This window comes from Manacus candei, unplaced genomic scaffold, assembly GCF_025592945.1.
Source record: "Manacus candei isolate 608988 ecotype Guabito, Panama unplaced genomic scaffold, ASM2559294v1 h1tg000039l, whole genome shotgun sequence".
In the NCBI taxonomy this organism is placed as follows: Eukaryota; Metazoa; Chordata; class Aves; order Passeriformes; family Pipridae; genus Manacus; species Manacus candei.
The window spans coordinates 110,599-122,389 of NW_026138087.1; the positions used below are offsets into that span (position 1 = coordinate 110,599).

General features: G+C 38.9%; 1 protein-coding gene and 1 long non-coding RNA gene across 7 annotated transcripts in view; one reads left to right on the top strand and one right to left on the bottom strand.

Annotated features, from left to right (window-relative positions):
* Positions 1 to 813: 813 nt before the first annotated feature.
* On the bottom strand, positions 814 to 8,095 carry LOC127474074 (uncharacterized). 2 transcript variants are annotated; one of them, XR_007905717.1, is made up of 4 exons: positions 7,933 to 8,055; positions 6,277 to 6,460; positions 4,169 to 4,228; positions 814 to 2,624 (listed from the first exon to the last, which is right to left on the bottom strand). It is a non-coding gene; the product is annotated as an uncharacterized LOC127474074 (long non-coding RNA). The 2 variants fall into 2 exon arrangements; XR_007905718.1 differs by lacking the exon at positions 4,169 to 4,228 and having other exon boundaries at positions 7,933 to 8,095.
* Positions 8,096 to 8,130: 35 nt separating this feature from the next.
* Positions 8,131 to 11,791, top strand: part of SCLT1 (sodium channel and clathrin linker 1) — a 43,581-nt gene continuing 39,920 nt past the window's right edge. For 2 of the 5 annotated variants that reach the window (XM_051794473.1, XM_051794474.1), the window contains exons 1-2: positions 8,134 to 8,442; positions 11,467 to 11,528. In XM_051794473.1, coding sequence (XP_051650433.1) covers positions 11,509 to 11,528 — 20 coding nt within the window. In that variant the 5' untranslated portion in view covers positions 8,134 to 8,442; positions 11,467 to 11,508. Of the gene's footprint in view, positions 8,443 to 11,466; positions 11,529 to 11,791 lie in introns of all 5 variants that reach the window. The other 3 variants (XM_051794475.1, XR_007905655.1, XM_051794476.1) reach the window with 3 other exon arrangements.

Below are 11,791 nucleotides of genomic sequence, written 5' to 3' on the forward strand. Positions count from 1 at the left end.
CACAGAGAAAGGACAAAATGATGTGATCAGATGTGATGATGACATTTCAACAGGATGCAGGGTGTCCTCTTTCTATTAAAGATCCGAGAAACATGTCTTGGTCTGAATCCTCTCACTGAACTAAGTAGTTTAATTTTAAAGTCACCTATGTTTCAGATGTAGAATCTGCTTAGTGGGCAAGCTTTTCATTTTTTAAGTTAATTTATATAGGACTAAGCAGCCAAAATCAAGCAGCACTTGCTATGCTAGACAAAATAAAAGGAACGTGTAATTTGTAAATGCTGTGAGAGTTTACAGATAAGATATTACCATCTAACAGTATTCACTAATGTTTAAATTATTCATGCCAACATGTAGAAAATATAGCTACATACATGTACAGTATTTCCAAATCTAAGTGGCATGCAAAAAAATTCTCAGACTTCTTAGCTATATCCTTAAGGTGATGTATGTCAAGGGAGAGTGGAGGGTTTAGACAAACTTATTTTAAAAAAAAACCCTGCTGCTGATTACGAGGTGCAAAAAGGACTCTCTTGCTTTCTAAAGTCCTTCTCGAAGAAGGGTTGAGGTGTGCCTGAAACCTCTCTTAGCCTTGGACTGTGTCAACAGTTTAAATTTAAGGAATTATAGAGATGTGATTAAAACAGTTTGTTCTGCAAGTTTTTAATAATGGCAAAATGGATATATTTATATAAAATGAATTATCTATTATCACAAATGAACAGACAAGTGAACAGAAGAAAGATCATAATCAGAATTATACACTACACAATATAAAAGCTAAAAATCTCCTATTAGGGTATCATAAAAGCTGTAACAAAGCAATTATATTAAACCAATTGTATCAAAGCTAACAAAAGAAACAATCATTAAGAAGAGATTGGTAGAGATGAGATAGCACATAGATCTTTTAACCCCTAGGGATTAACCAGGAAGAGGCATCCCTGCTTCAGGGAGAAGCTCCACACTTCAAGGAAGTGTGTGGAAGAGTCTGCCAAATGAAAGGTGGACCGGGCTTTTATAGTTGTGCCAGACTATATAACCATATACTCTGGTAGTCACAGATTACAGGCAAGCAGACTAGCTTATCTGTCAAATTCTGCTTCAGAAAAGCAGGATTCAAAATCTGGTGAACCAGGCTGGTTTTAGCATAATTCAATACCAAGACAGCACCTGGCACCAGCGGTTGAACTTGCATGATAGCTTGAGTGATGGTTTGCATTGCATGCATTCTCTGATCAGATTCTAGGCCTTATCAGGGTGGGCTATCCTACTACAACAGGACAAACCATCATTTGTAGGCACTCAAGTCTATCAAAAGATTTTATACTGAACATTATGTGTTCCAGAAACTTTTCCTGAAATTCATAAAACCTTTTCTAAATCTATCCTCTGTACCTAAGTATCACTAGAAACTCCACACTGAATTTGAAGCCAAGATGTCTGTAATACAGATGAAGTTCTCACTTTGGCACCAGGCTAGGGAAAACATCAAGCATAGGAAGATAGAGGAAAGGGTAGTGTTATACTTGCAGTGCAAGTACTGGGCCACCAAAATCCATGAAAGCTACGTTTCTCTCTGTTCCTGAAGGAGGCATTTTTTCTGCTGATTTTAATTGAAAATTTAGGCACATAAGAATGTCATTCAGCAGTCAAGAAACAAAAAAGTAGCAGTGAAAATGCAGCAGAAATGCAGCAACTACCAGAACCCAAAAGATTTCAAGCCAGGTATTGGCCTTATCAGGCTTTAGAGCTCTCATGAAAACACAGTTGTAATTTTAGCATATTTTTCCACTGTCATTGGTAGCAATAGATTTATCTCTTGCACAGATGAAAAACTCCATACCCAGATGAATTGAAACATGAGCTGTTCATTCATTTAGAATCAACTGAGCCACATACTTTACTGTTGATTTTAAGACTGATTGATGACTTTGGTGTCAAGGAAAGCCTTACTAATCTGATATTAAAAAACTCTGCTCAGAATGGTGTATTTAACAGTAGATCTGAGACAGAGAGAGATAGAAAGAAATAGAAAAAGGGTGGCGAGGGCAAGAAGAGAATGAGAGAGAGAAAAATAGAAAATGTATCAGCACTCCATGTAATCGGGTAGCATCCCATAGGTCCCATTTTTCTGGTCTTCTTGGTGGTGAGAGGGATACCTTGGGGGTCTTTGATTGTTTCTGACCCTTTCTCAGCTGCCTCTCATGTGAATGCCCCATGTGTACATTGTCATCCTGGGGGGGGGTGGTTTAATCTGTTTTGTGTGGAGAGATTTTGCCATCACACTCCGCAAACCCTCCTCCTCTGCCACCCACTGAGCTCAGCTAGGTCAGATTCCCTGAGCCTTGTTTACTTCTCCTCAGACCTGAGATGATTAGACAATAGTCTTACCTCAAGCTTCCCTTCACAGTCCAAATTCCAGTCAAGAAGCATATTGAGGAAGAGGGGGTGATTTCAGTGGTTGCAGACAGGCAGTTGCTTCCTTGCAGCTTGACAAAAAGGTTTTCTATGATTTTGACAATGTTTAAGACATTAATAACATCTCAGTCCATCACAGCTGCTTCCAGTCTTCTCCTATTACTTCTTTCATGTCTAAATCCTTGAAAAATTCCAGACAATGACTGCAAAGCGAGTAGAAATAAACAAAAAAAAGTCATAAGTCTTGTAAACATGTCTTTAACAAAAGACAGTATTCTCAATACGCTCAATTCATCTTTATTTTATGGTTTTCTTGGACAGGAATGTAACCGGCATTTCATGTGTTCATTTTCCAAAATTTGAGTTTATAAATAAAAAACACTACTGTGTTTCTGAAAACCTTGTACTGTAAAGCACGGGGCAAAATCCTCAGCTATGAAGAAGTATCGCCCAGCAGAAAGTGAAGTTAACAAAGTGCTTGCCTTTTAAACTCCCTCAGCTTGTGCTGCCTGGAACCGCTGTCAGAGAAAGAGCAATGACATCTTGCTTTATGACATATCCGCACTCCAGTGGAGCCAAAATTTACAAGTCTTGACCAACTTACAGAGGAAAGGAAGACTGGATGGGATAATGAAGCTAGTAAATATATTTTTTTCATAAGACTAAACCTCATTTTCTTTTAAATACTAAGAATTTTTTCTTTAGGCTATCATACAGAAACAATAGAAGGAAGGTATCAAAGCCAATTGCTAATAAATACTTACATTAAAAAACCACCAAACAGTAAATAGAACATCTGACACCACATTAATCATTTAAAAAGGTGAATGGAACTCTCGTATTAGGAGGTAATTTGTAAGAGTAAAGACAAACTAAGAATAATGAAAGCAGCAAGGAACAGCCTCTTCGCATAATCGCATCTGCTACCAAGGTCTGAAAAATACAAGGGGTTTTTTTGAAAGCAATACTGTAAAAAGAATCCCTTCTTGAAATTATTACAGGCTATTACAGAGAAATAAAAATATCTATTTCTCACAGAACACTGCTAATGTATTTTATTAGCAATAGCTTAGAATTTTTAAAAATAAATAGCTGCAGAACCTAAGTTTTTCTTAAAAAAAAGGTAACAAAGAGTAATTTATCTATGATTTACCTTACTTGTTGTGCTGGTTTAAGAGTTAACCAGCAGGGGGAATGAACTCAACTCAAAGGAGAGATTATAAGTCAGAATAACAATTTATTAAAATAATACGATAAGTACAATCATACAAACAAACAATTGGTCTCAACCCACAAAAACTCAAATGTATAACCCAGTACCCTGGGGCCTGAACAAAGGAGTGTTCCTTGGGCCCCGCTTGAGTCCAAAGTAAAGGGAGAGGGGAAGAACCTGCTGGTGGGAGAGCTGCTGCAGTCTGGCCAAAAGTGGTGATCGCAGTCCAGTGATGGTCTAAGTCTGGTTGAGAGCAATGAACTCCAGCCTTCCTCTGGATCCCACGAGTGGGTCGAAAAATGTTCCAAGACTCCAAGATTATATATCCTCCAGTTCAGGCAGGAATGTTCAGTGCTCCCCTCAGGGCGGGGAGTTCCACAAAGGGTGTGAGGACAAAAGCATCCTCCTATCTCTCAGGCCTCTTAACACCTAGTTTATAGCCTGAGGAGTCTTCCACATATATATATATATTACAAGCATTAGAACTAGAAGTGTAAATTAACATTTGTGACTTTTTCAGAGTGCTATACTTACGGACAAAGGTCAACTCCTAAAGAGTGCTCAGTTCTGTCACTTGGAAAAATGCTTCTATAACTAAAAGAAAACCCAAAACCAGGCTGTCAGTATTTTATATTAACTACTTTGTAATGTCCTGAGATCTTCATATCTCATTAAAACCATTCTGTTTTCATGATTTTCATGCCAGAGTTTGACTTGCTTGTGTACATGCTACTGACAGTTTTCTAACTATTCAAAATGCTGTGCTATAATTCTAACTTCAGGATCTTTTATTTTTCATGCCTCTTATCACAAAATGTGTTATAAAGTACTGTACTAATTTTATTAACTTTACCAACTCCAGCTTTGAAAACACTCACCTTGATATAGGAGAAAAATAAGGCAAATCTAGTAAGATTAGCTCTCCCTGGAGTAAGAAATGCATAAGCATACAGTTATTTCATCCTGTATGCTTGCTGTGAACAAAGCTGGCCAAGGCAGAGTAATCCTACTCAATCATACTCTCAAGCAGGCGCTCCAGGTAGAGCACTTAAGTGCATAAGTCTTGTGTTTGCTGGTAGCCTGAGGATTCAGAGCATCAGACACTTACAGCAGAGCACACCCCCCAAAACTATGACTGCTAAATTTCAGAAACAGTGAGAAAACATTTAGCTCTGAAATGGTTATTCCCTGTAGATGGGTGATATTTTGGACAGAGGATTACTGACCAGGTATACCTGAAAGCCATCTATTACAGAATCATAGAATATGATGAGTTGGAAAGGATTCACAAGGATTATTCAGTCCAGCTCTTGTCCCTGCACCAGACCGTTCCCAAGAGTCAAACCATGTGCCCAAGAGTATTGTCCAAATGCTTCTTGAACTCTACCAGGCTTGGTGCTGTGACTTCCCTAGAGAGCCTGTTCCAGCACCCAACCACCCTCTGGGTGAAGAACCTTTTTCTAATATCTAACCCAAACCTTCTCTGACACAACTTCAGGCCTCAGTTACTACAGTTGAATCACATTTCAGGAACACAAAGTAGAACTACAGTGGTGTTTCTCACATAAAATTACAATGGTAATTGTAATTATTAGAAACCTTTAGTTAGAATTATGATTAAATATGACTGATATATTTATTTTTACATAAGCCTATTATAATAATATCAAAGAGGTGCTAATACTGTTTCAGTAGAGTTTTAATCAGAATAGCTCAATAATTAGGAAGTAGAGAACTTCTGGAAACATTCAATTCTTGCATTACTCAAAGCAATGAGTAAAAGTGACAAGAAAAGGAGAAAAAACAACATTACTATAGAATTTTCCCCATTACATTTGGGTACAATTTTGAATTGTATTTTTTGAGCTGCAACTTCTGTGTTTTACACCTTCCTATTCCTCAAAGAAACTTTGGAAAAGCAATTAAAACACTTTACTTCTTAAAGTAGAAGTAGAATCTATCTTTAGGATTTCACTTCTACTTAGTTCCTGCAAAGGAATTTATAGATATATGCCACAAAACTATTTTGATATTCAAATATGTCAATCCTCTGATAGTCCACAAGTTATATCAGTTACCCAAAAACTAAGTTTGAGTGCATATACTGTTGACAAGATCAGGAAGAGTCAACTTGAACATCACTGAAGTCAATTCAGCTCAATGAGTGACCCAATACATTCGCTTCTTTTCCCAGTTGTCTGAATTGTTGCACTACTACAGACCTACAACTCATGGTTAGCAGTGCCAGTGATGAAAATCAATTCCCTACCTACAAAAAGTGCATCACTCCTGAGTCAATCTGGAGTAGTTTTCATATGAATATAGCAGGAGGCTTATAGTTACTTGCGGAGCTGTTTAAGGGTAAGGCAATGATTACAACTGCATTCTTTCCCAGTATTCTTTCACAGATTCCTCAGGATATAGCAGAAAGGAAAATTTTTACTTTACATTTTAGGTCTGACCTGTAAAAGCAGTACTGTGACCAAAGAAACTGGATTAGATATCATACAGACACAACTGTTAGATCAGTTTGAAAAAACAACCATTAATGACTGTTAAATAAAGACTAGGCATATTAACTTCAGAGAAACATCAGTGTCCACAGAAATCAGATCTATTTGCAGTAGAACAGTTACATTTACCCTCATAGTCCCACAGCCTATCAAAAGGTTTCCCTGGCTCTCCAAGTGGTGCTTGAGGGTCATTACAGAAGGGACCATGAACCTTCATTAGCAGTCCTGCATTGTCTGGCCTCAGCTGAATCATAACCAGGTTATGGCTCACAGGTAAACCATCCCATGTGTGTTTAATTCTAAATTCCATATACTACATAAATGAGAAAAGAAAGTTCTGTCAAAGAAGATCTCATGCTTACCCAGGAAAAAAAGATACGCTTTCGTATAAAGCAAAAAAATAATATTTTTGACATCCAAACTGAAATAGATTAGCTTTGTAAAACCACTAAATAAAAAGTTACATGAAGGCTGCTTCTCATAGGTTTTTATACCTGCAGGGCTACAAATCACTCTGAAGTCTTATCAGGCTTAAGGCTTTTCAATCAAGCATCTAAACCTTCCAAACCCACTAGAAATATTTATCAAGAGAACAGATAAACAAAACAGTCTCCATCTCATGGTCTTAGAAGATTTGGTAACACGAGAAAAATAGATTGAGAAAAACCTTTAACAAATGTTCGAGATACAAGAAAATGAAGCAATTAGCTAAAGCTTTTCTTTGCAGTCATTGCAAACCAGACAAACTAAGGGATTTCACAGAAAACTGCAAGCACATCTTGTTAAACACACTGAATGTTTGCAGAGCAGTCAGAATAGAGGATACTGCAATGAACAGCTGATGTTACTTAGAAATAACTGTACAAGCCTTAAGAATAGCCTCAATCTATCTAATAAGCAAAAGAACCAGTGGTACCCAGTTTACAACCATTTTATGGCCTGTTACTCCTACTCTTCTCAGTATTATGAGTTCATGCCCATCTCTACAAAAAGTATCCTTGACTTGTTTCCTTACTCATCTCCCAGCCATAGGAGAGAACTGGCAGTGGGTAGCTTGACTGAGAATTATGCACATGCTGTCAAATCCTGTGACTAGAGAGGTGCTGGCTCTGTAGCTAAATTGTAACCACATTCCTTTCAGTTGGAAGCACTAGACTGGGTTACTTTATCTTTACTCAGATACCCATTTTCTTGGGAATCACAGACCTTGGTCACAGCAGCGTTACATCTCACCAGCAAGGAGACAGGTACTGTCATTGCCTCATGTTTCACCTTACCAAGGGGATTTGCCTCTTCCATCCCAAACTGACGGCAAAAAGGGTAGAAACAAGCAGGAAGGAATAAACACTCTGTTTATTAGTTGCTTCCAGGGGGAAAGTTGGAAACTGAGTCAGAAACAGCAGCTTTTACAGTATTTAAGATTTCATTACTTGAATCACAGAATCAATTAGGTTGGACAACTGTTACTGGAGGTTTTTAAGGAAATGGATGTGGCACTTAGTGCCATGGTCTAGTTGACATGGTGGTGGTTTGCTCATAGGTTAGACTCGATCTCAGAGGTCTTTTCCAACCTAATTGATTCTGGGACTGCCATCCCTAGTGTAGCTTAAGACTGTGCCCTCTCGTCCACTCACTGACTGCCTGGGAGAAGAGGCCGATCCCCACTTGGCTACAACCTCCAACAGGTGGAGCGGGCCCCACGTCGCTCCCGCTTTCGGTTCCCGCCTCTGCTACTCTAGCCACAAACTAATTTCCCGAAGGGGAGTTTAACGCGTGAGCTACCACCTTTAACCCACAAACTCCTCAAGCGAAGTTTTAACGAGGGATTTCTTACACCTTCAGACACCCCGCCGCTGCGGCTCCCGAAAAGAAGCCCGGCTTCACATGGAAACCGAAAGCCTCTACCACCACTCTCCCCCACAGCCGTAGAGCCCCGCCCTGTCTGGGCTCCACGTGACCGAGGCCGTCGCTGAGGGCGGAGCGGAGGCGCTGGCTGACCGGAGTTGTCCTGTGCCGTTGTGAGGCTCCGCTGTCGGGTATGGAGGTGGCTGTGCTGGCACTGGGGCTGTTTTCCTCCCGGGGCTGAGGGTAGGGAGCGGAGGGACAGCTCCACTCTCCGGTCCCGCCCGAGCGCGTCCCTGGGTGAGGGGAGCCGGTCCCCGGCGCCCGCGAGTTGCCGCCTCCACCCATCCAGAACGGCTCTCGCCTTCCCTGCTCGCGAGCGGCTGGAATAAGTGACTTTTCCCCGGGTGTTTGACGAAGGGAACTCTGCGGTGGGAACGCGGGCACAGCCAGGTGAGCGTTGGTGGCAATGACAATTTATATTCTTCATCAAGTAACAGCGTGAATAATAGTTTTAGTTAACTAAACACTAGTAATTAAAAGCTGCTAATTACGGTAGTAGCCAAAACCACATGCGTTTCTGTGTCAATGCCTCGTTAGTTATGAAACCACGACATTTCCTATGCTTGGCTTACACCTCAGAGGTAGAAAAAGCTCTCTTGCCGTTTACATACGAAATTTGCTTTACAGACTAAAATCACTATTTTTAGTTACACGATACAATTTTGGTAGTTTTAATATTTCTTAACATGACAATCAGACTACACCTTAGCAAAATACTGGCAAAAAGAAGTTGCTTCTGCACAGCTTATATTCCTGTAAATAGGAAATGGGTGAATGTGTTGTCCGAGGAACTGTCACTGTCCCTAATTAGTGTCACAGGAAGACTTTATAGGACAGTAGTAAGACAAGGTCACAGTACATGAAGTGCTATAGCTGTGCATTACTCAAACCTTAGAATCTGAATTGGTAGCAAGTTTCTTGTGATGGCTTTAGGTGGCCAAAGATGAAAGACCAGTTCTTGATTCCAAAGACGTCAGTAGCAGAAAAGTTTCTGTTTGAACCAAGAGTCATTCTGATTCAAAAATCTGTATGTTTATTGAACTTTGTGGGAGTGTTCATTATGCTGTTACATGAACAAATTGTAGTTTTTCAAACATTTGGAATTTTGCCTTTCCATATGTATTCACTTTTTCTGGCTCTACCTTCTTATTTTATAAATCTTTAGGCTCTAAATACAACTCAGACTAAATGAACTGTGAAGTGGTAAGAATTGCCTCTCCTATCAAAGATTTTTATTCTCTCTTAAAAATAATATTTATACATTTTTATTGGTGCCAAAAGACAAATTTGATGTTGTCCATCTGATGCCAGCTGAGCCCAAAGTTGTTTGAGGCCTACTCGGAGTCTGATATATGGATTGATGTTTCTCTTATTTCATGAATGTAAAAAAACACTGAATGTATGTAATACACCTAAAAAGAGATTCTCTAAGCTGTACTGTATTTAATGTTTTAGAATAAGTATATGTTGTGTTAAATATGTACCTGTAAAGAAGGTTCTTGGAGTGAAATTCTAGTCTCTGGCACTGATCAGTTTAAAAGCTGGGTTTTACCTGAATGCTTTTTGAAGTATTAACATCCAAAACTAAAAATAATAGTCCTCCATTATATTACATATTATTGTGGTGCACTGGAACTTTTACCAGAATATATTTAATGATTCAGGGTTGAAGATGAGTTTCTATAAGGGATGTGTAAAATTTACCCCCTTTTGCACCTATGGCCTCTCATGTTTACATACTTTGGCTGGTAAGGGCAGCAACGTTCCCCTTCCTGTTCCTTACATTCTTTTACTGTTACCTCCTTTCTATTGCCTCTATCTTTTTCCTATACCCCCCTTTAGAAGATTAGAACTAGAAAAGAACTGTGGGATATATATCAAGAAAAATAGTCAAGAAGTTGTGTAAATCATTCTTCATTCCCCATTCCAGTTACAAAGGCGTTACTCAGATTCTTACAAAATAGAATAAAATATTTCATTTGGAAGAAACCTACAACTATCACCTAGTTGAACTGCCTGACCAGTTCAGGTCTGGCCAAAAGTTAAAGCATGTTCTTTAGTGTAGTGTCCAAATGCCTCTTAAACATTGAGAGTTTTAGGGCCTCAACCTCCTCTCTAGGGAGTTTGTTCCTGTGTTTGGCTGCCATCTCAGGAAAGAAGTGCTTCCTAATGTCCAGTCTAAACCTTCCCTGGCGCAGCTTAGAACTGCTCCCAGGCACTCTATCACTGGATACCAGGGAGAAGAGCTCAGCACCTCCCTCTGCATTTCCTCTCCTCAGGAAGCAGTGAAAAGCAGTGAGGTTGCTCTTCAGCCTCCTTTCCTTCAAACTAGACAAACCCAGAATCCAGCTAATTGAATCTGATACACAATGCGATTTGTTGCCCTTAGACCTTGCAAATCATGAAGATATGTATGTGTTTGTGTGTTTTCTAGGCAGAAACTTCATTTTTTAGAATTTCTTAAAACAGAAGGAATATGAAAGGAATGGAATTCATTATTATTACAGTCTCTGTAGGCTTTTTCAAATCCTATTTTCTTTTAAACAATTGTGCTGAATAGAAGAATTTTAGAAACATTTTTTTGCCCTCAAAGCACTATACTGTTAAACATATTTCTGACTGGCAGTCACATTTATGTAATAATGTGTGATGTTGTAACCATGATTCTCAAACTTGGTATTTTTTAAATCTGAGGCCAAATATGGCACTTAGACACTATGAAGCAGATGAGATTTATTTTAAGAGTTATTGCTGAGCAGGTATATGAACTCAGGAATGGAAGTAGTAAGAATTTTTGCAATGAGGTTTTGCAACAAACAACATAGAGCACAGCTCACTTCAACATGGCCTGGCCCTGCTTTGGGTCTGTCACACAACTCAAGTTGCTTATTGTTTTTCCAAGCAGAAACAGCCGAACAAAACTGTCCTAACAGTGAATTATGGTATTTTTGGTGCATTTTCAAAAGTTTTATCCCTGAAAGAACATTTGATTTGTAACTTTTTTATTTTTATAGACTTCTCTTTTCTAATAGATTGGTCTCATGCTGAGGTAACTTTTTGTGCTGGGTACCATAAACCTGTCTGAAACTGTGCAGAATTTAGGGCATCAGCACATTCCTGGTGCTAAGGTGCATGGAAATGGACTTAGCACTTAGACAAACTTATGATTGTTCTTTTAAGATTGAGGTGGTTCCCCTTCAGATGCAATTATGCTTTATATCACATAACTCCAGGAAAAAAAATAGTATTTTTACATATTGGGCCAGAACACTAGGGGTTTTAAACATAATCCTGAAAGTGATTCTGTAAGATATTGTGTACAATTACAGTACAGACAGTTTTGGGTTACATATAAAAGTTTAAAACTACATACAGTTATGTGCAAGTACTAATATGTGAATAATTCCATTACAGAAAAATGCCCTTGGTGGTGATGACCTATTAGGATCCAGGGTGATGGACCAAAGGAACCAAAGGTAACTGATTTCAAGTGATAAGTTGGAGTGCTACAATGGATTTGAATGCTCATAGAAGTGTAAATATCCAGGTACACTGGGTCTTATGTACAAGTGTTCAAAGGTCTGAGAACTTATGAATGGAGTCTGTAGAGGTGTTACTGTAGCAGTTGTGTTTAGATAGTAGTGTATTTATTCAGGAAATTAAATTACTGACTTTGCTTCCACAATCTTGAACATAAAGGATGAGAGATGAATGAAGGAATTCTCTACTCTGAATCGTA